The 27,139-nt window shown below is 52.4% G+C and overlaps 1 protein-coding gene across 1 annotated transcript in view; it reads left to right on the forward strand.

Moving 5' to 3' along the window:
* The window catches only part of PDIA5 (protein disulfide isomerase family A member 5), an 88,319-nt gene that overhangs the window by 20,286 nt on the left and 40,894 nt on the right, over positions 1-27,139 (forward strand). Inside the window, exons 2-8 of the mRNA XM_004424496.2 lie at positions 662-788; positions 3,786-3,873; positions 13,849-13,932; positions 14,182-14,227; positions 18,228-18,320; positions 21,146-21,206; positions 26,158-26,225. Coding sequence (XP_004424553.1) covers positions 662-788; positions 3,786-3,873; positions 13,849-13,932; positions 14,182-14,227; positions 18,228-18,320; positions 21,146-21,206; positions 26,158-26,225 — 567 coding nt within the window. The remainder of the gene's footprint in view (positions 1-661; positions 789-3,785; positions 3,874-13,848; positions 13,933-14,181; positions 14,228-18,227; positions 18,321-21,145; positions 21,207-26,157; positions 26,226-27,139) is intronic.

Below are 27,139 nucleotides of genomic sequence, written 5' to 3' on the forward strand. Positions count from 1 at the left end.
CTGTGTAACTGTTCTTTATTCAGACTTTCAACATGCCCCCCCTCCCCCAGTTTTAGCCCACCCCTCATTGTGCCTGCAGAGGTGCCTGGTACATCCAGTGCCCGAGGTTTTCAGGTTCTCTGGAGAGAATTGGCTTGTTTCTTGTTGCCTGGCCTCCTGAGCTCGTTGCTTGAGTGGGGAAAGTGGAAAGCCCCTCACCCCTTTATTCTCATCCTAAACGTGAGAGTTGATCTCACTTCCCCATGGGTTTTGCGCTTTGGTGCCTCTCGGTGGGATGGAGTTCTCACATTGCTGCAGTGTGTGGCGTTTGGGTGCTGTGAGGAGTACAGACATCGGCCTCCCAGAGAGGTCTTGACTGAGTAGGGGCAAGTATGTCTGTGCAGCGTGCTTGTGTAGTGTGCAGTCCATGCAGCCTTATAAAAGTGTGGAGTATAAAAGCATGAAGAGGAGGGGTGAGCTGGAGACTGGCGGGAAGGTCCTTGGGGGATTGGTGGCTTGGAGAGAGGGTGAGGTGAAAAGGTGGGTGTCATGTGAGAAGGGTGTGTGTGCCCCTATCCCTGTGAAGTGGAGTGTGCTCTAGGCAGCACGTCTGCAGGCACCTGTTCTTCCTCAGACCTGGCCAGGAGCTGGGGCTCACGGTCCTTGGCTCCTTGATCTCCAGGTCGTCCTGCCAGCGTGGCTGTCCTCCTCAAAGGTCTCCTCGCTCATCGAGAGAATCTCTGACCCCAAGGACTTGAAAAAACTTCTCAGGACCCGGAATAATGTACTGGTGCTTTATTCCAAATCTGGTGAGTGCTGGCCTTGAGGTCATCCTTCAGGGGTGGGATGGGAGGGAAAGGGAAGGAAGCAGGCAGAGGTGGGAGGTGGAGACCTTAGCACCAAAAACCACCCAAGGAGGGTCCAAGGACAGGTTTGTCAGCTTTCCTCAGAAGACGGAGGCAGAGGCACAGAGGGGCGTGCCGCTTTTGGATCCCTAAGAGGTTGTTTCAGTTCCCTTTTGCCAGTATTTCTTAGGAAAAGCCCTCTGGAGTCCCTCACTGCCTCAGGAGGGAGAAGACGTGTGTGTGAAGGAGGACGGAGGACAGTGGACACCAGGATGGGCGTTCTCGCTTCCTGGACAGGCACAGGCCAGCCCTGCCAGGGCATGCTCCACCAGAGCTGGTGATTAACTTACTGGGCTGGCCTGTCGCCAGCTGAATTAGTCCCAGGCTTGGGAGATTGCACCCAGGCTGGCAGCCCTGGCCCTGCCTGGCTCCCGTCTGTCCTGCTCTGGGGTCAGAACACAAGACTGAGTTTGGAGTGGGCTCCAGGCTCGGGACAGGGCAGCCTCAGTGGGGGTAGGAGCAGTTGCTTGCCTCTTCTGACCTTGAGGCTGAAGTGGGCATAGTGGATGGAGAGAGGTTTGCTCAGCTCTTGGCCCTGACTTTGAACATCTGACTGTTGGTGTTGTTCCAGCAGAGTTAAGTGTTTTCGCTGCTCCTAAGGATGCCAAGTTTTCTGTGCCCCAGAGAAGCTGCAGCCAGTGGCTGGGCCAGTTCCGGGCACAGCTCTCCTGGCAGCTCATCCTTGACACTCATTGGCACTGGGGGCTGATGGATGTTTTGGACGTGTGTCCCCCCTGAGGCCTGCATCCTCCAAGCACCCTGGCACATGCTGCTCCTTGCCCTTCTGAGGGCCTCGCACACACTCCCTGAAGTTGTTGTTGGGAGCTCAGCGTGTGACTAGCATTTCTCTGCTGTCAGGAATAGGGGGAAACTGAGGCAAGGGAGAAGCAGAGTTGCTCCCAAGGCCTGGGGTATAGCCCCCTGAATAAGCGTGGCTCGGCCCCATGGATGCTCCTGGAGCTGAGCTGTCAGTGCAGGAACACACTCGGTTCCTTCTCTGGGTGGGTCCTGTCATATAAGCTCATCGTCTTACAAGAACTCTGCAGGGAACTTGTGCGATGCACTCTCGTTTGCTCCCTTGCTGTGAGGGAGGCAGTGCAGTTGTCAGATAACGTCCAGTTTACAAGCGAGGAAACTGAAGTTGGGGGAAGATAGCAGACTCTGAGGTCTGCCGGCTGGTAGATGGTGGAGCTGGTCCCCTGTGCCACCTCCGCCTCGTTTCCTCTGCCAGAGGGAGGAAGGAATGCAGTCTTAATTTTGCAGTGATGGAAGGCTCTGAGACCAGGAAGTGGTTATGGTAAGTGAGAGAGGGGGAAAGCGGGTCTCCTGATAGGGGCTTGCGGGCAGGAGGCAGGGCCCCCGCACTCTTGTTTTCTCTTCTACCCTCACCAGATCACTGTCTCATTTGCTGGCAGTGGAGCTCCCAGTGCTTCCCGCTTACCAGGCTCCTCCCTGCTGTGGACTGCTGGGCAGCGGCCCTGGGTGATTATTCTACCTTCCTGCCTCCTTGCCCAGGCCTGCTGCGAGACTCGTGGCCTTCAGTGGGCTTTGGGAGCAGCGCAGTGACTGGGTTTTCTCCCCTCCCATCCTTCTAAGTGGTGCCTCCCTTTCTGCTGCTGAAAGGCAGGGTTAGGGGAGGGGGACTTCACGTCACTCTCCTTCAGTTTCCCTCCTCTGCCTCCCAGAGCCCAGTCTGAATGGTGAAGCCATGGCCTTTCCCCCCTTGCTGCGCCCCCTCCTCCTGCAGCCCTGGTGGGGGTTCCTGAGGGCCTCCTTCAGTGACTCCATGCACGCCTCTTGAAGGATTCTTTTTGTTCGCTTCCGAGAAAGGCTCAGCATGCTTTGTATTCACAAACAGCTACCATTATGCACCCTAGAAAAGGAGATCTGAGGAGGCAAATGATTCAGACATCATTTCTGCTTGGCTTTGGAACATATCATATGGCTTTTGGCAGGGGAAGGCGGTAGACTGTTCTCCCCACAGTGTCTGAGTGGCGGGCCTTTCAAGTGAGCTCACAGGTATGACAGGGGAAGGTGACACACTGGCCACAGCCACTCTGCAGTGGACCCTTGCAGGCTGGCAGTGTTGAAATCCTGGCCACAGAAGCTCCGTCCCTAAGAACCTGCCCTCCCTACAGTAGTTTCCAGGTGCTTTGCCCAGACACCTGGACCAATGAAAAACTCTTCCCTTTTTGTGTTCACACCACCCTACCCCAAGGCCTGGTCCATGCTTCTGCAGCTGACCCCCGAGGGATCAGGGGCTGATCCAGGGCTGGTCCTTCCCCTGTTGCTTCCAGCATGTGGGCTGTGAAATGTGACTTGAGTACACTTGGCATCGGTCCGTCAGAGACTGGTGTCACATATAAACCCCGTTTAATCACTGGGTGGTACCGAGCCTCTAGGTGAGTGTGTGATGTACAAGTAAAGGGAAGATCTGGTTCTCCTCTGACAAACAGCTGCCTTTGTCAGCTCCCAGGCTGGGCACCAGGACAGATGAGTGTGGAACTGGCAAACCCATTCCCTAGTTATAGGATTGTTAACTGTTTGGTTATAGAATTTTCAAAATTTGTCACAGAAAAGTAATGAGTCAGAGATTCTATTGGGAGTTGTGGGTCCAGCTGAGAGATTCTTGGGAGAGTGAGGCATGAGGTGTGGCTTGAAGCGGGGTGAGTTGGGGGTCCTGTGTCTGTGAGGAAGGCCCGGGAGGATGGCAGGAGCAGGGGTTTTTGAGAAGAGCTGGGCTGTTCTCACAGAATGTTGATCGCAGGGACAGTGTTTTAACTGGTGCTCAGGACCTCACCTCTAGGACTGGTCTCCATCCTTCCTCACCCCTGAGGAAAGAAGAAAGGGGTGGCCCTGGTGCGCTTGGGCACAGATGTTTAACTTTTTGTTTTCTTACAGAGGCTGCAGCTGAAAGTCATCTCAGGTTGTTGTCCACTGTGGCCCAGGCAGTGAAAGGACAAGGCACCATCTGCTGGGTAGACTGTGGGTATGTCCTGGGGATGCGGGGACGGCGGCTGGAGAGTGGGGGGAGTTGTCCCTGATTAACGCTCTGGAAGAGAGGATGTGATGGAGAGATTGCTGTAGGAAGCCCTCCTCGGCAGAACTGCAGGGTCACCTGGGGAAGTGGGTGGGCTGGCGAAGGGGCAGGTCCTGGCCCCCGTCCTGTTCTTTGCAGCCCACCCCTCTTCTCCCTGCTCCCAGAGGGCTTTTACTTTTTACTCTGTTGTCATGTGTCACTTGATTTCGTCTTCCCAGTGGGTGGCAGAGGGGGCCTTGTTTTATAGAGGGGCCTTGATGCCCAGAGAGGCAAAGTTATTTTCAGGGTCACCTGGTGGGCTTGCTTATGGGGGTCTTCAGCAAGAACCGTGGGCTTTACCCCCAGCCCAGGCCGTTAATAGAGTTTTCTGCTGCCCACCGCACAAAGGTGCTGGGATGAGCATTTTGTGACTGTCACTTTGGCTTCTAAGGTGGCTCCATTAGTTGTGTCAGCCCTGGACAGGTGGCTTAGTTCTTCCAGCTCTCTCCTCTGACCACCCCCGCAACCTGTCCAGATGCCAATACAGTGAGCTCCTTCTCCTCCTTCCTTATCTCCATCCTCCCAGAGATAACCGTGGCAGAATCAAACGCCAGCCACAGGAGGGAGTCCGTAGGAAGGAGGGCTGCTTCTTAGTGATGGAATTCCTCTGATTCTTTTGGGTTTGGGAGTTTGAGCCAGAGTTTTCTCGGCTTCCCTTTCCTTTCAGTCATTAGGGATACATCCCTCTGTGTTCAGTGCTTTGCTGCTGGGATATGTATACACACAACCACACACACACCTCTTGTCATATAATCAGCTTCCAATTTAGCATAGATTGGCATAAACACCAAAAAGACACATAGATAGTGAATGAACACAGGAAAAAAGTAGCCAAGACAGGTTTGTTCTCCGCACGTTCGTTGAGCACCAGCTGTATGCAAGGTGCTGTGTTGCACTTGGTGGATACCAGCATTTACGTGTCCTTCTGACCGAGGACAGGCAGTGTTTCCAGAGCCACTGTGCCCAGCCACTTCTCACCTGGACTTGGGGCTCATCAGGGGTATGGGCTTGGGAAGAGGAGAGAAAGGAGAAGAGGCAGTGTTGTGCTCTGGGTAGTGCGGGAAGAGGTGGGGCTCTGCTGGGAAGGAAGCAGTTCTTTTCCTGGGTGGCCGTAAAGGTCTTGTGAGCCTTTAGTGTCGCTGCCCTTGCCCGAGTCACGGCCCTGCTGCCACCCCGTGAGTTACGGGAGCTTTTGTGGGCTCTGCTCAGTGCCGCCGTCTTCCTCGTCTGTCTGAGTTCTAAATGGCTGTTTTGCAGATGAACTTCTGGGACACATTGATTTATAAGTTGGCCTCAAGCTGTCCGCTGTGATTGAAGAGCATTGAAGGAGATCTGTGTTTTGACAAAGCACTGAATGAGACCAGGGAAGAAGTCTCAGCCAAGCAGTGTTTGCTGTGGGGTGTGTGTGGATGTGTGTGCGCGTGTGCGTGCACACTTGCACATCTGACCTCAGACCTCCCGATTTATTCAGACAACTTAACAGAAGGGACTGCTCACTAGACAGTGGGTGAGATCTGAGCCATTGGTTGATTCTAGTTCATAGTGTGGAAGTGCTCTTGTCTTCCCGGTGTGTTTCTGTCTCCCTGGTGCTCTGTGTGACTGGCAAAGCGACAAAGCCTGTTAGAGGGGACAGGGCACTTTGGAATCTCCATGTCTGAAAGTAACGGCAGTTTGGTGGAGCCTTAGCACAGGGAGTTCCTGTGGCTTGTAGGTGGCAGAAGCGGCAGAAGAGCTTTGATTTAGTTGCATCCACCTGGGTCCACTCAGCAACCATTCCCGAGCACTTCTCATGTGCTTTGAGGTCCACAGATAGACAGCAATGTCCTCACAGAGCTCAGTGTGCAAGGAGGAGGCAGACACCTGCCCCGGTGATTACCAGCCAGGTGAGAAGTGCTGTAAAGGGAGGCTCTACGTGTAGACGGGGCGTCACTTAATTCTTCCTGGAAGGGTTGAGAAAGGAGGAGGTAGAGTTCCAGTCTGGGGCAAAGACCTTAAAGTCCAGGTCTTTCAAGTACTTTGGCTTTCCCTGCAGACAGCTGCCTGTGGGGTGGGCCCTGAGCACTGTCTGGGGTCATCTGGCCGATGGGTGTGGAGGTGGCAGTCCTGCCCTGTTCTGGAAGGGGCAGGACTACCTGGGGCCGGGGTTAGTGTATGAGGACAGACTAAGGAGATCAGGATTCAGGACTCGTTTGGAGACATGATGTCTGAAGCCAATAAAAGTGCCAGTGGGAGAAATAATCCTGTGATGGTCGATGTGCTAAAATGAAAATGTAGGGGCACCTTAGAGCTTAAAAGAGGCAACCTTCAGACAAAAGGACAAACTCTTCCTGTAGCTGCCACTCAATTTATCCCTCTAAGAGGAAGTATAAACTGAAATGTTCAATAGCTTTTAAACAGTTCAGATAAGTAGGTGGCTTATGGAGCTGTAGTGGATTATGTTGGAAGCAGGAATAGCTGGGTCTGAGTTTGAAATTAGAGGCAGGGTGCAACTCAGTCTTCCCAGAAGAGCCCAAGGACAGAACTCAGGGCTCTAGTCTACGCAGGCCACCCTGGGTGTCAGTCCTCACGGACCACCAGGACCACCCTGACACAAGGAAATCCCCAAGGGCTGAGCTGCTTCTGCCCTCCTGCTTGGCCACTCCGACTCCTAGACTTCTGAACATGCCCCCTAAATCATTAGGGGAACCCCCCGTGTTAGCTCCGGGGCCCTGGATGACTGCTCTTGCTGTCCTAAGTGTGTTCAGTCTGTTGATGAGCCTGAATGAGATGCTCCGGGGATGGGCAGGAGCGCTCTTGGGAACACTCTGTGTTGCCACCTACAGTGGAGCGAGGAGTGGAGCCAACCTCTGCTTGCGTGTTATCCTGGCTGCTGTTAAATAGCAGGTGGTCAGCCAGCGCGCACCTCCCCTCTCGTGGACCCTGCTGAGGTTCCCTCTCTCTTGTCCTTTCCAGCTCTGCTTCCTGCCCTGCTAGCAAAGGATTCGAGGCTGGACTGGCGATGCCAGGGCTTGGGGTGGGGTGACAGGAAGGTCAGGAGTAAACAGCCCACTCTGCTTTTCCCCTTGAAGGGCAGTTGAAGGGAACAGGGGACATTCTAAAGTGAGGGCAGAGACTGCTCTGGTGGGAGGCATCTTTGGAGGTATGTGGAGTGATGGCGGAGGCCTGAATGGAAGGGTCAGCTCTGCTACTTGCTAGCCTCATGACCTTGGGCAGGTTGGTTACCCTGAGTCTGTTTCCTCATCTGTAAAATGGGATAAAAATACCTATTCTGCCTGCTGTCCAGGTTCCTGGTGAAGATCAAGTAAATGAAAAAAAGTTCTTTCTCTAGAATAGAATTTAAATGTGAGGTCCCCTTCTACTCTTAGTATTTTTTGTCTGAGCAAGGTTGTTCAGGGAATTCCAAGAAGAGGCTGGAGGGAGAGCAATGGTGCGTTTGTTCCTCAGCAGCTCTGTCTTGGGTGAGGGTCCCTTGGTTGTGAGGATGCCCCTCAAGACAGTTTGGGGCATGAGAGTCAGCCCCAGTGCACGGGGTGTTTTGCCCTGACCCTTAAGAAGTTTGGGGTGCAGTGGAACTTGCAGGACTGCGGGTCAGGAGGCCTGGCTTTGAGGCAAATAGCTGTGGCACCTTTGGCAAGTTGCTACCCCGTCTCTGGGCTTCAGTTGAATCGTGTGTGAAACGTGGAGTTGAGTCTTCCAAGTTGCTATCATCCCTAAATAGCCTAGTTCAGAAAATCTTGGAAGCTGCCAGGCTTGGTGTGTGGTGTGTATGCGTGTAAGTATGCAGTAGGGGTGTGGCTTCCAGTTTTAGGAGTTGGTCTCTCTTTGTGTCTTTCCCCATCCTGGGTGTCTGCTTCTTATGTCTCTCCCATCTTTCCCTCTGAGCTGCTCTCGTCTCTCCGTTTCCTCTCCCTTACTAGTTCTGTTGCCTCTTCCCTTCTCTGAGTCCCTGCCTTCCCCAATCTTTTGGTCTTTTTCCTCCTTTCTTCTCTGTGTGGATGTTTCTTTTTGTCTTTTTCTCGCTTTTTCTGCTCTTTCCTCCCTACCCCTGCATGTGCACCTGCAGGCACACACACCCCTCCACGTTGGTCTTCTCCCAGGTCCCAGGACCTGTCACTTGTTGCTGTGAGTTGTCTGTAGGGTGTCTGGCTTCTGTCTAGGGTTTGTCAGCTCTCCCCTCCCCTTACTCCACTCCTGGCTCAGCCCTCACAGCCACACTCGGTTGGCTGGTGATGGTTGTCCAGCTGTTCAGTGGGTTGTATGGGAGGGAGTTGATATTCCCCTCGTGCCCTGCAGCCTGGCATCGGGGCTCGGCCTTGGCATGGGGTGCTGCTGTCTGGGCAGCGGAGCTGGAGCCAGCAGGCGGGACTGTGCCTGGTATGCTAATTCCTGGGGCTGATTCTCACTGGGCCCAGACTGCCCTGTTGGACGCCCACTGCTTTCTTTTCTAGAGGGTTTAAGGTCGTTACCTAAGCACATCTTCCTTCTTCCCTGCTCTTTCTCCCATCTGCTTTATTTCCCCTGGAGCAGTGCTGGCTTCCCACATCCAAGATTTGGGGCCTGCCAGGGCAGGCATAGCATGTTTTGAAATCTTAGGTTTTCTTCTAAAAATTATTTGAATTTAGCGTTGGCTTCTTTATGTATAAGCGTGTTTAACCTTACTTACCATGGGAGAAAGTGGACTCCCAGAAGTGCTGTGTTTCTCTTGTGGCTTCAGAGACCTCCTGGCACGTTGCCATATACTCGGTGGGGTGACATGTCCCCAGCTGGAGAGCAGAGCCTCAGAATTGCTGGCTAGGAGGCAGGTGGAAGAGGAGGAGGCCCGGTCTTCTCTCACTTATTCCCGTCACTTTTATTAACTGCACTGCGTAATTCATACTTCATCATGTGCCTTCTTGAGGTGGGCACCAAGGAGAACAGCCAGACCGGGGAGGATCCCTGTTGCAGGGAGTCCCTTCGTCAGAGGGTCTGCGTGCCCACCAGGGTCTGTCCACGGTTAAGGCCCAGCAGCTCCAGGACTGTTCTCCTGCCTTGTGTCCTGCAGCTACGTCCTTTCACATTGTCCTTGGCGTGCGGCACCTAGCAGTCACTGACAGTATTTCTTGCTCACTCCCTCCGTGTCTCCCATTTTCTTTGTGTCGCTGAAGTGAGGGCACTTCCTACCTTTCCTCCCCTCCCCACCCTCAGGGGTCACAGGTCCACCTACTCGGAATCCTGCCATGTTAGACCTGGCAGATGGGAGAAAGAGATTACCCCTTCTTTGATAGGGAAATGGACCCTAGGAGGGCTGGGTTAGCCAAAGGCACACAGGGAGCCTTCCTCTGGTCCTCAGTGCAGTCTACTTTCTGCCCCGCCGCAGGAGGCTGCCCGAGGTGTGTGAGGACATAAGGAAACCGACTGGCTGAGTGGGGATCCAGTCGGGGGCCTAGGAGAGAGATGACAGAGGGTCAGATCTTTTTGAGTCTCCACCTTCTGTCCTGGGTTCGGGCTCCGGTTCACCTGGCAGGATATAGGGAGCCTGCCTTGATGCTTTAGTAATTCTCAACCCTAGAGAAATTGCAAGCTCCATTCAGCTCGTGTGGACAGCCCCCACATTTTGGAGCTTGGGAAACCAAGGGCCCCTCAGAGGTCACAGGCTGGCCAATGGCAGAGCCAGATCTAGAAGCTGCCAGTCATTCCAGCTGGCAGCTGGGCCTTCCTCCAGGGAGGGTTTGGTCCTTAGGCTGCGACTTGTAAGTCGCGTACCTGCCCTTCCTGAGCCTCCAGCACCTTGTGTCTTCTCTTTCCTCCGGTTCTCACCCCACCTTTCATCCCTCGGTCTGCCTCCCAGGAGCGTGTTGCAGTCTCTCAGTGGATCGTTACTGTATGTGAAGATCCAGTAAACACAGCACCACGTACCTGCAGCAGCCACTCCACACAACAAATTCAAACGGAAACGCCTGTGTGGATGTGTCTGTGCCAGGGGTGGGGAGGGAAGCGTGTACAGTCCTCTGTAATCTTTTCCTCCACATTCCCTGTAGAGGAGAGCAAGGGACACAGGGTAGGATAGGTTGAAGCAGGTTGTGGGTGAGTAAACGGGCAGAGGGAGGCAGGCTCCAGCCTCCCCAGCAGACAGACAATGGCTGGTTCCTGCAGGATGGTCAGGGAAAGGCAAGTGAGGGCCTTTGCACTGCCAGTCCACTCTCCGTGATCTGTGGTGGTTTTCTCCTCCCTCCCTCTCCATCCCGGCAAAGCAGCTCTTTCCCTGCTCACTGCTTTTGTCTCCTTTTCCCCCTAGAGCCTCAGTCACTGGCTAGGGAAGGGGGGTGAAGAGGGAGGCAGCCAGTAGATCAATTAGTTGTGCCTAATCTATCAACCCAGATCCTTTTAAGTCCCTGAGCTTGGGTAATTTCTCTTCCCTTCTTGAACTCTTACGACTTTTATTGTCTGTACTGCACAGTTAGTGCGTGCGTGTGCATGCACACTCATACACACACACACACACACACTCGCATACATTCTGAGAGACAGAATCGTAGGAGGGAGGGGAGTCGATCTGGGAGAGCACTGTCAGGAATTGTCACCTGGCAGGATTCCTGGAGCACAATAGACAGAGCCCAGAGAGCCAGAAGTGTAGGCCCTCATCCCAGCAGTGACAAGACAGCATCATTCATTCACTCATTCACTCAGGTTATTTCTAGAGTGCCTGCTGTGTGCCAGCTGCTGCTCTAACCCTGGGGAGATAGCTGTGAACGGAACAAAGCCCTCGCCTTCATGGAGCACATGTTTCTGATGGGGTGACCATCAGTGGACATGTTGGTCAGATGTGGGGATGCGCTGTGGAGAGGAAGACGGCAAGTAAGGGACATGGTGCGTGCTGGAGGTGGGGGCTGAGGCTCTGGGGTCTGTGCCAGAGGTGCTCAGAGGGGACAGGACACCGTCTCCCCATGCACCCCTCTGAGAATGTGTGCATTCGCATTTGTGTGTGTGTGTCTGTCTGTAGACGGCAGGGGAGAGGAGGGAATCCTTGGGGAGTGTCGTGTAACCTAAGGAAGGAAGAGGTGGCAACAAGGAACCCTGTGGCAGAGACAGAGCTGTGATTACCTTGACTGGGGTGGGGGCCGTAGGCTGCAGGCTGAGCTGGACCCACAGGCGGGGGTCCACACTGAGGAACCAGTGGAGGACCTCTGTGCCCTCCAGCTCCACGCAGCCAAGTTGGTTGGTTTGGAGCGTTGCTCCTAAGCCTGGCCTGGGCTCACCGGGGACGTAAGGCTGCAGCAGTAAGACTTTTCCATGGAGGGGTTCAGGCAGAGCAGGCAGGGATTGGGTTGGATGACTCTGAGCCCTGTCGCTCCTCCCTCTGCGTTGTGAAATTCACAGGGAGAGGCCGCCAGCCAGGCTGGATGGAAGAGAGAGCCGGTGTGGGGTGGCCCTTCTCCCCTCAGTCGGCTGCTTTGTAGAATCTGAGCAGTCATGCAGATGCAGCAGTGTGAGTAGGCCCTGCAGGCTCCCCTGCTGGATGCCAGAAGGGGTTGGCGGAGGCCCGCAGGCATCTGAGACTTGGTTCCTGCCCTGGCCACTTGTTTGTTGTTGTAGTTGGGTGGACGGTAGGTGGTCACAGACGCAGCTGTGTGCAGCAGAACAAAGTTGGACGAGAAAAGTGCCAAATGAGTGGTTGTGAACATCCCAAGTCAAGCCCTCTCTCCTGGGAAATTAACTCAGGCAGGAAAGGGCACCCCAGACTCAGTTGTTCTCAAACAGACGTGCTGCCTGTCAGCGTGGTTTCACCACAGAGCCCCTGCGGGACGGGGCACACCCAAACCCTAATAGCTGTTGGCGGTGGAGGCGGGTATGGCATCCCCACAGGGGTTTAGGGTCAGCGTTTCCAGCTACCCACGGCCATGGGCTGCCTTTCCAGGGGCCTTCTGAGGTAGACTTGGCCCTTCTGGATCTCTTCCCCACCAGGCTTGTCCCTTTCCTCTTGCCTCTCCCTGTCTTAAGGATACTGGTTGCTTAGGGGAGCAGCCATTTCAGTGTCATTAGCCTGTCCTTTCTGAATTCGTCATGCATTTCCTGAGTCCCTGCTGTTGGCAGCTCGGGCTAGAAGCTGCAGTGGCCACAGTGATGGCTACAACAGGTAGGACTAAATAGGGAGGGAAAGCCCTGGGTGGGGGTAGGGGGCTGACCCTGGGAGTGCCTGACACTCCCCCCTCTGACCCACACACACCTCTCCAGGAAGACCTGCTTCTTGAATTGCAAATTCTATATTTACACTTAAAATGAGATCCCACAGTTTTGCTTGTCCTTTGATGAGTGCTGCCTTTAGAACTGAGCTCAATGGATTCATTAGTCCATCTGTTCTGGGGATGGTGCATAGCTGTGTGAAGCTGATGGCTAGAGAAGGTGGTGAGGTATGTAAACAGGGGGAGATGAGGGACTTCCCTCAGTGGCTGTCTTACCTGGCAGAACAAAGTTTCTCATGCGGTGTAGTCAACAGGGGCCACTGGGGGTTGGGTAGCCAAGAAACCCTCACTGAGTCCATTCAGATCTGGAGAGAGGGCCCTGAAGTAAGAAGCAGGGCCCTGTGTGGGTGGGTAGTGGACCACCTTTGGCTGGTTGTTGGGCAGACTTGGCTGAGTGTGGGGAGGTCGTGGCGAGCTGTGAGAGCAGGTAAGGTCTCTGAGGTGCTGGTGGAGGGCACAGGGAAAGCCAGACCTCTTGGAGGTGGTGGAGGAGGAAGAGCCGGTGCAGCTGGGGGCATGCCTCAGAATCTCCTGGAAGCCTCCTTAAAACACAGTTGCGCCAGTACCCCCAGAGCTTTGATTCAGTAGCACTGGGATGGGGCTAGGAATTTGCATTTCTAACAGCTTCCCAGGTGATGCTGATGCTCTGGTCCAGAGATGACATTTTTTTTTTTTTTTTTTTTTTTTTAAAGATTTTATTTATTTATTTTTTCCCCCCAAAGCCCCAGTAGATAGTTGTATGTCATAACTGCACATCCTTCTAGTTGCTGTATGTGGGACTCGGCCTCAGGATGGACGGAGAAGTGGTGCCTCGGTGTGCGCCCGGGATCCGAACCCGGGCCACCAGCATCGGAGCGCGTGCACTTAACCACCAAGCCACGGGGCCGGCCCCAGAGATGACATTTTGAGAACCATTGGTCTAACAGGAGGGAAACCAAGATTAGATGAGTTCACGCATGAACACTTTGTAAGCGGTGAATGGCAGCCGACAGACAGTTCTTCTTAGAAGAATTTCCAAGTGCGAGAGTGTGATGTTGCCGTCACTAGCACTTCATGGAAGCTTTCCAACCATCTCCTTTCTCCTTTAGGCTTTCGTCAATATCTGGTCAGATTTCATAACTTCCTCAACGTCGTAGCACATTTTCCTCTTACCCTGGCCGGATGGGCTAGAGCAGGTGGCATACGGCACACAGTAGAGCTCTAAAAGCAAAAACTTGCTTGAGCCCGAGGCAGAGATTCTGAAGTAGTGATCTGGGGAGGGCCAGGAAGTCACTGTTTCTTTATACATCCCCAGGTGATTCTAAAGAACAGTCAGGCTTTGGGGCCACTGATTGATGCTGTGACTTTATTTTTCTTCTTAGAATGGGCTGTCCACCCCGTATACTTCTGGGGCACTTCCTTTGTTCAGACCTCTCTGTGTTGCCCCTTACCTTTAGCGATACACCCTCCCTGTCTGCTTGTCCCCGTCTTTCTGGACCAGCCTGTATGCTGTTGGTTCCTCTCCTTCCTCCAGTTCTCTGAGAACCCATCTATAGTGAGGTCCTCACTTGCTGTTGAGAATTCCAAGTTACCTGGCGTATTCTTAAGCCACCAGCAGATTGTGCTCTGTCAACACCTTTGTGAGGACTTCAGGTAACAAATGGTTCCCGACATTTGTGTCTTTCAGTGATGCAGAGAGTAGAAAATTGTGCAAGAAGATGAAAGTTGACCTGAGCCCGAAGGACAAAATGGTCGAGTTATTCCATTACCAGTAAGTACACGTGGGCATTTCCTGTTTCTAAGTAAGTGCTGAAAGCTTTCATTGGTATTTTCAGTGAACAGGAGTTTTTAGTTAGATTAATTTTATTGCAGGATGATTTTTTTTCTGTTTACAATTATTTCGTACAAAATCCTGAGCTGTGTTTGATAGCTGAATCTTATTAAGACGCTGCAGGAAACCAAAGGAGTGTATCTTCACAACCACTCCTAAAGTTAACACCTCTTTCTCCTCATTTGACAGGGATGGTGCATTTCATACTGAATATGACCGAGCTGTGACATTTAAGGTAAATTTACCTCCCTCATTCTCAGCAGAGGTGGAGTCTGAATGGACGCCACCAGTCTGGCAGGTTCTCTCTGAGAGAACGAAGGGCAGATTGCACAAACAGCTCTTCCGAATGACCTCAGGGATTCTTACCTCTAGAACGTGTGTCAGCAGAATATCCAGAAAAGTTTGTAACTGTTAACACAGTGGGGACGACCGGCCTTGTGGATGGTTTGTGAATCTGTCGGCAGTTGTCCTGTGAGGCGTGCGACATCGCGCCTCTCCCCTCCAAAGGCCTGGGTGTCCCTTTGCTCTGGCTTCAAGACCTCCCTCGTCTCTGTGGTTGTGTCCACAGGGGCCGCCCACAGGCTGGAGGTGACTTACTGTGCCCAGGTCACCGCAGTGCGCAAGCACGGGCAGGTCGGCACCTTTGAGCTGATACGGCTTCTTCCAGATGAGATGCCAATGTCACTGAGATGTTTGCTGCTACAAATCCAATTTAGGAGTAGAAGGAAAAGCATCACTGGAAACCCACGTGGAGATCCTGTGACCTGCAGCTGCTGTCTTGTTGTCACAAAGCAGCTGCCCTGCCCTGAGTCCATCTAGTGCCCTCGGGTTCTCCTCCTTCAGCACACACATGCCCTTCCTCACACATCTTCTGCCTCTGCCCCAGGCAGCGGGCCCGTGCTTATACATGGCTGGGGCCATGTATTTCTTCTGTTCCCATCATATGCTGGACTCACTCTCTGACTCTCCTGCTTCTCAGACTGGGGTGGACCCTGAGCTCCGCTCTCTGTCTCTCTGTCTGTCTCTCTGTCTCTCTCTCTCCATCTGTGTCTCCTTCCATTCTTTCCCATCTCTCCGTCTGTCTGTGCCCCTGTCCCACTGCCTCTCTCCCCTCATCTCCCTGGTCATTTCTTATTTATCCACCAACACTTGTTCTTTTTTAAGTTGCTACAGCTTTTACCTTATGCAGACTCAGCTGATTACTCATCATCTTAACACCCACTTAGACACTTAGAGAAAATTCTACCAATTAGAGTTGCTTAACCCGTCTTATTCTATGTTAAGACGTCAACTGTAGTTCTTGGTGAGAACATGTGCTCCCCAGGAACACGGTTTAGCTGAGTGGGGTGGGGAGGTGCTTATGCAGTGGTGGAAAGAAAGGGCGGGGGCTTTTTGTTTTGGTTTGGGAGGTGTTCAGTTTTTATTTAGCCGGTCCTCTGAGGAGCCTGTGCTGGGACCATGGAGCAGGACTAGCAGCTGCTCAGAACTGTAGTAGCAAGGCGCAAGGAGCCCAGGTGCTCTGAGCTTGCCTTGTAGGCGGAGGCCGAGTCCTGGCCTTGTCCACCGCCTTCAGAAGACCAGGTGTGTGGGGTCTGCTCGCTCTCCTCCTTTCTGTGATTTCTGCTTCAGCAAGGTGGAGAAGTAGGCTGAGCATTGTACAGAGCCAGAGTCTTTAGCGCAGAGAGAACATCTTTGGTCCCGGGTTCCCAAAGCCCACCAGGCCTTCAGGGACTGCAGTGGAGTTCTCCAGGGCAGGGGGAATTGGCACACTGTTCCCATGACTGCCAGAGAGCTTCTGCTTTTCAGCAGGAGCAGCCAAGACCAGAGGCCTCCTTGGTCACAGATTAGTTTTCCTCTCGGGGTTTTTCCTGGGCCTCTACCTCCAGAGAGATGGAGGAGCCCCTAGCGGGGCGGGCACACGGTCTCAGGCTCATGCTCTGGCTATTGTTGCTGTCATCCTGTACGGTTCAGCAGGGGCCTGGTCACGGGGACTGTGCCGTGGCCCCTGGAGAGGCCACAGGCCAGATAAATGAGGGTAAAGAGCAGGAAACTCAAAGAGGGGAACTTCCTGTGTAGGAGGCCTTTTGCTTATCAGCAGTCTGTCCAGCAGAATCCTTATGTGTAAAGTGGTGAGGACCAGAGGTGCCGGGAAGCCGGAACTCGGATGGCTCTCTGATACCTGCTCCCAAGGCCCTGGAGCTGTGAGTGTGGTTCTGCAGCCATGAAGACATCCTGAAGACCCAGGGGCAGATGTGGGCCATTTCCCTGGGGTTCAGAGCACCCAGAATAGACAGCTTGGGGGGGTCCCAGGTGCTTTTTCCTGCAGACTTTCCTACCTGAGATCTTGTCGGTTAGACCAATTTGGAGAGAACCTTTGGATGGGAATATTAAAGAAGAAGAATCTCCGCCTGAAAAGCCAAAGATTGGTAGTATGAATGTTCGAATTGGTACATTAAAAGAGGCGACTTCTTTCGTTTTTCCATCCACGTGCGTCTTTTCTCCTTGATGCTGAGGCTGGGGTGAGTGGGGGGATGGGGAGGCTGTGCTAACCCTTTAACTCTGCTCATGCTGGTGTGGGACAGGAGCCCCCCCAGAGCAGTGGTTCCTATCCATTTTGGGTTCCTTAATCCCGCTGAGAATCTCCTGAAAGCCATGGACCTTCTCCGTGGAAACAGTGCCTGTGCATACATTAAAGTAAATGTTTTCCCTGAGTCTGGGGTTTCACAGACTCCCGAAGTCCACAGTGTACCCTCGATTGAGAACCCCCATAGCAGGTATTTCTGGAACAGCAGCAGGTGGGCACCTATAAACATCTTTCTCACGTGGCCCAGGTAGGCAGGTGCCTCTGCACCAGTGGGTGAGTACGGGTTACAGGAACGTCCTGCTGCTTCCATTTTGGCTTATGTTGTCACAGTGAAGCTTTGATGAGGGACTGAGAAAAGATGGATCTGCCCTTGGCCTGGTTGGAACAGCCCTTCTTTTGCCAGGAGGCATTTCACAGCTCCATTTGGACAGACATTACCTGAATGAAATCCTACAAAGTCTTGGCTGTCGTCCATTCTCCCGTAGTAGCTCTTTCTAAATAGGAGTTTCTAGAAATAATAAGCCTCACTGAGGTCCTCTGTGTGTGACCAGTGGGTGGGCTGAATGCACAGGTGAGAAAGGGGGTGTTTCCCTTTCTCACCTCAGACCTCCCCTGCCCCCCACCAGACACACCCAGTTCTTCATCTGCTTACTGGAGCTCCATCAAAGGGGCCAGAAGTAACAGAATCGTGCATCAGATGGGGGACGCTGAGGCCAGCATCTCCCCTTCAGAGCTGAAGGGATGGAGGCTTGGCTGGTTCCTGGGTACCCATTCCTGGCTCTCACAGACTTTGAGCACCATTTCTCAGAGTGACTGTTTGAGAGGAAAGGGAATGCCTCTTCTGTCCTGAGCCAGTGACATGTGGCAGGTGGGGAGAGGAGCAGAGAGACATGCTCCCTGTTCCCTGTCCCATGTGTGTCTTCCCCAAAGGGAGCAGAGATTTGAGTCAATGGTCCACATGACAAAGGCTAGTTTAGTTAAGCCCTTTATCCTGAAGGTCTTGGTCAGATTTTCATCCTGGGCCGTCTGGGAGGGGGCTCTTCAAGGAGAGAAGACCGCAACCATGCGGCCACAGAGATGAGCACCCTGCCCAGGGCTTTCCAGCCTGAGCCCCACAGAGGGTGATCAGGATTTAACGCACTTCCAAATCAGTGTAGGTCATGAGATATCAAGCAGGTTACGAGTAGGTATGATTACCTGCTTATGCGATGGACAGTTTTAGTGGCTGCGTGAATGTGGAAGTATCTGGACAGGACTGGAGGCCTTTGTTCAGATTGATCAGAGACTCCCTGGAGGAGCTGAGACTTAGAGAAGCACGAGTGTCTCTGGTTTGAATGAGCCAGCTAATTGTCTCACATTTCCTCTTTGTTGTGCTGAAGAAGCGTAGTAGGTATGGATTAGCTGACCCAAGTAAGGTGTTGTGTGGCTGAAAAATCCTCATGGGGTTCGGGGGGGTGCATTTTTAGTGCCCTTAGCAGTGCTGTCAGTGGGCGGTGGGGTGGCACACCCCAAGCGTTGGCCCATGTGCCACGTGCAGTCCCATCTCAGGCACCGGGGTCTCCAGGCAGGGTAACAGGGCAGGTTCCCGATTCCCCCACCTCCCTCTTTTCCTGGCTAAAATGAATCTTCCCTTCTCTCTTCTTTTCCTCAGTCCATAGTGGCCTTTCTGAAGGATCCAAAAGGGCCCCCACTGTGGGAGGAAGATCCTGGAGCCAAAGATGTTGTTCACATTGACAGTGAAAAGGTAATTTATTCCCCATCAATTCTGATGGACATGGGAAGCTTCCCAGAACCAGAGGCTCGTGAGGAGAGATGGCCAAGGAACTAGAAATGGGAGTGTCTGGGACCAGTCGTGCTCTCCTCCAGGGGAGCTGGGCCAGGCCCTGAAATTTGAGTCTCCTTCCAGCTCCTTGACGGAACCAGCAAGAGATCACAGGCTGGCTGCCCGAGAGCTTCCTTTGTTCTTCACCGCCTTACTTAATGTATTTTACCGTGTTCACATTTTCCTGATAGGAATATTGATTTAAATGTCCTCTCCTTATTATGTAATCGGGTTGTTGCTGGGGTTGGCTTTCTGTTTTTTTTTAAATGGGTTTTGATTTTTGGCCTTTTTTTAAGAATAATCTGAGAGGTTTGGGTTGGATTTCCAGAGACTGGGGTCAGGACTCTACAATTCTGAGTCGTTGTGTAATTTTGAACAAATTATACAAATTATGTACCCTCTTCAGCGTTGATTTCTAGATTTAGCTGGGCTGGGGTGTGGAAGGGTGGTTCTGATTTACAGTCTCCGTACAACCCTGACCCTCCTTCTTTCGAAGCCTGCCCTCCCAGACCTGAATGTGCATCTTTATCCATGTGTACCTGTGTGCGTGTCATGCACGCATGTGTGCCTTGCTTGCTTGCCTCTGCCTTCACAAAAGGATGGGCAAGAACTTCTCTGTTACATTTCTAGTGATCTGGGAGGCAAGCGGTGCTTTCTTGTGGATGGAGGGAGAATGATTGTTCTTATCTTGATAACATAAAGTGTACATTTTATCTTCCTTTGCCTCCCCTCCCTTTTCCTTTAAAATTACTGACTCTTGATGTTTGTTAGCCCAAAAGAAAATGATGCCATTTGTACTTCCTGGGGGGATCCTGTGTGATCATGGTGGGCCAACCAAGAGGGTCTCTAGTGATTCGAATTAAAGAGACTGGGCATCAACATTTCTCTGGCATAGAAAGTGCCAGTATCATCAGCCGGAAGACAAACCCTTTTTAAAAAGCTTGTTTGGGGCAAGGGAAGAGGACCAAGTGTCAGGAGGTGGTGGCACTTGTGCCTATAGCTATGAAAAAATCAACAGCATAACTGGTTGTTGCGCCTGGGTAGATTTTGTGATAATATATGTTTTTAGCGTCGCTGGAAGGTGATTGTCTGCTGCCTCTCTCCCACAAGTTTGAATTGCCAATTCATATTTGTAAGCTTAGAATTCCACCCTTACTGAAGGTAATTAAGCATCCTTGAATGTAATATAACATTTGTTACTACTCAGGGTATGAAATCAAATTGCTAAAGGCTCAGTAAAACCTTTTCTTCTCGGATCTTTTTGCCAGGATTTATCTCCAGAGAGTCCAGAAGATCATTTTCAAAGTGTTTGCATCCTCCACCCTAGTCGGGGTCAAAGATCTTGGTTACTAATTCTTCCTTAACCCTCTAGTTATGTAAAAGCAAGAGTAAACATTTTCAGAAGTTATAAAATGTTTTAAATTCCCACAAAAATATTTTAATCTTTTTTATCTAACTGAAAATTATAAATAATACATATTCGTTGTTGAAAATTTAGAAAGTACAGCTGAAGCATAAAAGAAAAAAAAAGTTACCCCATCCTTTCCCGTTGAGAGATGCTCACTGCTGGTATTTTTTGCAGCCTCCCAGGCTTCCAGCATAATGCAGACATAAATATTTTTACTCAAAAGTGTCGTTACATTTTATATGCTCTTTTGTAACTTGCTTTCTCCACCCACTTAATGTAACACGCACATCTTATTTGGAACATTAAATATTCCTCTTTATCGTCTTTAATGATGCAGTAGTGTTCCATTGTGTGGGATGGACCATCATCTGTTTACCTAATGCCTTGTTGCTGCCAGAAAGCTGCATTTTGAAATTTCCTCTTATTTTTCTTATTGTTCAAAAGAGAAAAGCCTCTAATTTTCTTCTGTGGAAACTGGTTAGAGGAGCTTATTTTAATCAAAATATACTCCATCACGGCGCTTCTCTGCAGTCCTTGATAGGTGTGCTCTTTCCCGAACATCGTTGCCTCTTGCTGGAAGAAAAGTCTCCTGCCCAGCTTTATGCAGAAGTCTCCATCAGCACTGTTGTGACCATTTGTCTTTGTACATTTATTGTATTTATTTAACAAATAATTATATATTGCCTAATAGTGTGCCAGGCACTGGTCCGAGGGTTTCACAAATACATGTGATCCGTTTAGCTTGTAACTTTCTGGGGAGTGGGGGGCACGCCTCATCCTTATGCTTCTGTGTACACAGTGGACTCCTGGGGACATGGATGGTTGGGCTGGGGCCGGGGGAAGAGATTAGCGGGTGTGGGTTAACCCCATGTCATGGTGGTGACAAGATCCCATCTGGCCAAGTCGGGCCTACGTGTAAACAGCAGCCCCACCACAACAAAACTGCTCTGTAGATCACTTGAAGAAGGGGCGGCCTGGTCGACAGCCTCGTGGGACCCCGATAGCTCCTTGCAGTCTTCTTTGTTCAGGTGGAGCTGCAAGTAAGGCTGGTAGCCTGGTCCTGACTGCTTCATCCCACCAGGAGGCCTTGGGAAAGCCATTTGTCCCTCGGGGCCTCAGTTTCCGCATCTGTAATAAGCGAGGATGGTCTAGAATAGGTCGTCTGAGGTTCTTGCAGCTCCTGACAGGTGGTGACTCTGTACTGCATCCCTGCTCCCCAGGTCAGACCGTGGGGTTCTGCAGTGCTCGCCCCGCCCCTCCCACCACTGTGGGCCCTGTGGGGATGTCGCCTCCGTTACTGTGTTGTGTGTGACCTGCGTGTTCTCTGTTTGTGCCTCAGGACTTCAGACGGCTCCTGAAGAAGGAAGAGAAGCCGCTCTTGATGATGTTTTATGCCCCCTGTGAGTGACCTTTCTCCTTGGGGCCAGAGTTGGTTGTTCAGTCTCTTGGGGGGCAGCTGGGGTTGCCGGGTGCGGGGGAGGACTTGGAACTGGCCCCAGGTCTCTCACCTAGAACACCGAATCACATCACTCACCCCGTCTTTCTGTCTGCACCTCTTTTCCTTCATCTTTGCCTTTTCGTCTGGTTCCTCCCCTCCTGCTGTCCATGTCAGTTTTTCTCTCACTAGAATCGGCATCATTCTGCCCTCTTCACCCCAAGCTCCACCCGGCAACAACATGGGTCTACTCTCCAGGGGCCTCCGCCTTCCCCCACTCCTCTGCCTCCTGTGGGCCTGAAGCCCCTGTCCTGCCAGCCGTGTAGCCGGTGGAGCCACACCTTGGCCTTGGCACATGCTCTGAGGTGTGGCTGCTGCTCACCATCCAGAGCCTGGCCGGCCTCTAAGGCAGCCGCTGGTCCAGCTCTGGCTCCCCCTCACCTTGCTGGTGCCACTTGGAAGGAGTGGGGGATCAGGACCAGGGAGAAAGGGGCCCCATGCTTGAGTTCAGTGTCTGTATGAGGCAAGAGACCATGGGAAGAGCAGGAGGATCATTGAGATGACAAGCAGGGACCTGGGTTCTGATTCCAGCTGTGCCACCAGTGAGGTGGGTGACCTTGTCAAGTGCTTCAATTCTCTGTGCCTCCCTTTCCATGTCTGTAAGAGAAGGGGGTTGGATCAGAGCAGTGGCTTTCAAACTTTTTGACTGCATTTCACAGTATTAAAAATATTTTACGTTGCAACCCAGTACTATAAGTGTATGTAAATTGTATGTAAATAAGCTGAAACAGGAGTTTTGCAAAACCATACTTACCCTTACTGCCTGCCACCCACTTTACCAGCTCTGGTGCACATGGTTCTTTTCCTTTCTATTCTGTTTTATTTGAAAGTTATTGGTTTTTCCTACTACTTTATAACCCTGTAATAAAGGGTCAGCGAACTATGTCCCATGGGCTGGCCACCTTTTTTGTAAATTAATTTTTGTTGGGACACAGCCACATCCATTCATTTATATGTTGTCTGGTTGCTCTCAAGCTACAGCAGCAGGGTTGAGTAGTTGACAGTGTGTCCCGCAGAGCCTCAGATATCCACTGTCTGAGCCACCCCTACAGGCTCATGGGTCCCGACCCACAGATTGAAAAACCCTGGATTAGAGCCTATGGAAGGCCCTTAAAGCTGTGACTCTGTGAACAGCAGATGCCCCTCAGGAAGCCAGAGCCTAGAGGCTGGGGAGAGAGGGGCTGCGTACGGTGGGAGGTGGGTGTGCCCAGGCGTGTCTGTGGCTCTGGTGGGTGCCATAGGCTGTGGCACCAGGGTTCTGTTTACTCTGGAAAGCCCACCTCTGTTCCTCCTCCCTGAGAAGTTGTTTGACCAAAGGCCCCTCCCATCCCCACCCTGGTGACCATGCCTCCCCAGCTGGATGCCCTTCTGTGGGGTTCTGGTGGTTCTGCCTGACTTGGGCCTATGGCTTGTTCACCAGGACAACAGTGTCTCTTCAGCCCATGTTGATTGCTAGGTGTCCTCCCACCCGAACTCCCCCAGACACCTTGCTGGCCCCAGAGTGTGCCTGCCTGGGGAAGGAAGCCCTGGTGTCGTACTTCCTGGTAGATCGGGCTCTGCCCAGAGTGGTCTGCACCTTAACCCTGGACCATTCTGTTACTGATGCTCACTGGTTGGTTTTACCCTTTTTGTTTCTCTTTAGAGGGATCTTATTAATTGCCCAGCTGCAAATTTCAGGAATTGTCCTACCTACACAGCCCCTTGAGACAGGCCTCTTTCGGTTTATCTCAGAACCCTTCAGGACTCAACACATTGGTTAAATGAGACCAAAGCAGAGTGTGTGCCAGTGTACAGTACATGTCACAGGCAGGATCATGTCATAACCGTGCAGGTTTCAGTGTAATGACACTACTTAATTACTTACCCAGAGTGGTTCACCAGCAGTTTGCCCCTGAATGTGTGTGCCACTGCCTCTCACGCCCCAGGCTGCCTGGCAGCGTGCCATCCCACTCATCAGAGCAGACAGAGATGCGAGCATAGTTATTATCTTTATGTAATAGAAAGCTGGGGTGGGAGAAGGTAGGTTCCATGGAGGTGTCACAGAGAGGTTAGTAGTGAGGGAGGGAGGGAGAAAACTTGGAGCTGTTCCCTTCAAACTTGTGGTGGAAGGGCCAGATTGGATGGCCGCCCGGGTCCCAGGTAACCCCAGGATTCTTTTGTTATTGTTGTTTTTAATGAAACAAACTTGTGCTTTTATTATATTAATGTCATCAAGCCTTCATGGCCTCATAATTCAGCTTACTCCTGGGAAACACACCAGTTCCCTAACTGGGAAGTCTTTTAGGACTCTTTGATCATGTTTGGGGGTGAATTAAGCCAAAGGCAGTAGGAGCCTTTAGTTGTGACAAGGAATCTGGGTCCCCGGGACCTACTGTTTATTCAGTAAAAGTTTGTTGACTGAATTAATGAGAAAATAAAAGGGCTGACTGCTCTAACTTTGGGGAGGTTGAGAGAGGGAATTAGTCTTATCTTTTCCCCTGCCTCCCAGTCGAGTCAGTTACAAAATAAACTCAGATACGGATCCCAGTGCCAGCACTGTTCCTGGTCAAGTTCGATTGGGAACTGGCATGGCCCATGGCTTCCTGTTACTCTTCCATCACCTCTTGCCCACAATAACATCTTCACCCAGCACTGCTGGCCTCCGCCCATGGGGACAGCTGGGCGACTTACCACTTGTTTGGGGAGCATGGGGCATAATCTTGTTCCAGACAGGCAGAACTGAGAGAGAGAGGCCACACTTGTGGGGACAGGTCATAAATTAAGCTCCTGCCTGATGAGTGTGGCCCAGTGGGTGTCGGACTCCACCATCTCATCAAGTCACTGAGTAAAGAGTGGGTGAAGGGCTGCAAGTGCACCCCCTTTGTTTTCCCTCCTGGGCAGTGGAGTGACATCCTCTGTTCCCTGTAGTAGTGTTTCCCCACCATGGACCGGCAGGCAGACTCTCAGGCCTTGTGTTGGCTGAGCCTCCCCTGCGGGGTGCCTGGCTCTGCCTGCCCTCCCAGGTGTTGGCTCTGACCCTCAGCCTGTAGGGCAGGTGCTGTCTCCACTTCACAGATGGGGAAACTGAGGCTCAGACCACTTGTGTCACTAGCCCAGGGTCACACAGGCAGCAAATGGTCAAGGGGAGATGCAGATCTGGGTCTTGTTCTCCCCAGAGCGGAGCTCCTTCCTCTGCCGTGTGGCCTCCTGTTGTCCCTACTGTGTGGCATCCACCTGATGGAGCACGGGCATCCAGTGGGGTTGGCATTGTTGTCCCTGTTTCCATTCTCCTCTCTGTGAATCCCCACAATGGGAACAAAGTCCTCTGACAAGTGTCATGTTCCTTCCTTCACAACACTTGTGGGGTCTGTGCTGTGGTGGCAGCTACTGGGGAGAGGCGCATCTTGTCTTCTGAGGGCAGATGCTGTGGGATCGTGCTGCAGGCTGACCTTGCAACATCTCCTACTCTCCTGAGTCCCCCTGAGTCTGAGCCTGAACTGATGGCATGAACTTAAGCCTATGCTTAATATGCTGGTGTGCGTGTGCATCCATCTCTCTGCCAGGCAGGAATGTTGGGGAGGGGGCCATGGGCATTTTGAGAGTTGCATGTCAAAATATCCTACATCGCATCTTGTCCAGTGGACTTGGTGCTGGGGAGGTTCCGGTGGTCCCGGGGGAGTTTTGACCTGCTGACAGTTCTCCAGTCTATATCTGGCTCGATGGGTGAGAGCACCTCTCTGTTCTGTATCACTCTGCCCACGGCCTGCCAAGGCGTTAGCTGCACATGGATTAGAGCTTGTCAGCCTGCTGCCGCCTGGCCCTGTCCCCGCTGTGCTGTGTTAAGATGAGATCCAACCTGACATGGAATTCCAGGCAGTTTTGGTGTCTTCGGCCTTCAGATGCATCTCAAAGCCTGTTTTGCAGCCTAGCGGCTGTCAGAAAGAATAACAGCCTGGCGTGTCAGAATTCCTCGCGTCTGAGGAAAGTGGCAGTCGTGTCCTACAGAGTCACTGCTGATATGTGGCCTGCTCTGGTTGAAGGGAAGGGGTGGGTTGAAATCAAGGTCACTCTGAAGTAGTAGTGGATGTTGGGGGCCTGCCATTCTTGATCCTGAGTCCCTCAAGCTCTCACTTGAGCCAAAGACATCACAGAATCCTCCGACATCAGAGCTAGAAGGGACCTGAGGTTCTTGGTCCGGTGCCCCTCATTTGCCTGAAGGAGCAGCAGCCCAGAGAGAGGAGGTGACCTGTCCAGGGCTATCCAGCAAGTCGAGGAAAGATGAGAACTCGAGTGTTCAATCCTGGCCCGGTGGTCTTCCCGCGGGGCCAGAGCCAGCACCTTTCATGCCCAACCTGCCTCCAGTCACTGTGTAATTGTTGTTGTAAATGGAGTAAAAAGGGCAGGAAAATCCGGAAGTCATTGCGTTTGTAGTTGTACGTTTTCTTTATGGCATTTGATTCAGGTTCATTTGCAGCCCTAACTGGGCAGTGAGGGGAGGCTTTTAGCTGTGCATGAAGGGGGTGCTTTCCTGGCACGTATTCTGGTTCCTGAATTCATATTGAACTCATCATCGGCTCTAAAGTATTCAGCGCTTTGCCCTTCTCCAGCTGTGTCCCATTTGCTTCATCAGTCACACATTTATTGAGTGACTGTGAGCTGTGTCGTTTTTCATACTGTGGAGATTGTAAGCTCTGTGGGGCCAGGGCCTCTGCATCCTGTTCCTGTGTGTTTCCAGAGTCTGGGGCAGTCCTGTGCCTCTGGAGGCTGGATAAGTCTTTGTTGGTAGAACAACAGGTTGGCCTGAGGGACGGGAAGGGGGAGTACAGAGCCCGGCACGCACTCTAACCGAGTTTGGTTTTTCTCCTGCCTGTGACCAGGGTGCAGCATGTGCAAGAGGATAATGCCGCATTTCCAGAAGGCTGCGACCCAGCTGCGAGGCCACTCCGTAAGTGGGGCCCCATGGGCCATAGGTGTTCGCTGGCCCTCGGACTTCTCCCGCTCACCTGGGGAGACAGCAGAGGAGGGGTGCAGGGTCGGGGGGACAGGGCAGGTTTTGAAATCACAAGGAGGACTTACCCTGCTGCTGCTGACCTGCCGCCCCGGGGAATGTGGACAGAGACCAGCCCCCAGTGAGTGTTGAGAACTCCGCAGCGTTGCTGGGACCAGGAGAATCTGGCACCTGTCAGAGGCTAGTGATGAAATAGCCAGGAAACCAGCAAGAAGCACGTGTGGTGTTGCTGGGAGACCAGGCTGACAGCCGACCGTCAGGGGTCCAGAATTCCTGGGATTGAGCTCCAAAGTGTGCTGAGGCTCCCAAAGCCGGGGACAGTGGCAGAGAAAGGGGCACAGTGACAGCAGTGGTGGGCCCGAAGCACAAACATGTTCATGAGGCATGTTCACGAGGCAGTCTCCTGCCCAGGCTTGCCAGGGTCCTGTGGTTCCTGTGGGGCGGGAAGAATGGTGGAGACCACGGCAGAACGAGGCAGTCCAGAGGGGGCAGTGGGGACCTGAGCAGGAAGGTGTTCTCTGAGGGAGAGTGTGCAGGGGTGACAAGGTAGTCTCAGGGATGCCTACCTTTAGGGACAGGAGGGGGAAGAGGAGCCACTGAGGAAACGGGCCTTCAGAGAAGTAGGAGCAAGCGGGATGGTCAGCGAGGGAGGAGGGAAGGCCAGGGTGGTCAGACCTCCCCCAGGTCAGAGCCCACTCACTGGTGGTCCTGGCCATCTCTGTGTTTCTCCCACCCTGTCAGGTTTGTCTCTTTTGTGCCACGTCTGTCCATTTTTGCGCTTACCCTGAGCCACGGAGGTTTTGGCTTTTTTTGTTTGGTTGGATTTTGGTTGTTTTTGTTGTTGTTTTTCA

The sequence above is a fragment of the Ceratotherium simum genome, chromosome 15 (genome assembly GCF_057802395.1).
Source record: "Ceratotherium simum simum isolate JZ-2026a chromosome 15, ASM5780239v1, whole genome shotgun sequence".
Lineage (NCBI taxonomy): Eukaryota > Metazoa > Chordata > Mammalia > Perissodactyla > Rhinocerotidae > Ceratotherium > Ceratotherium simum.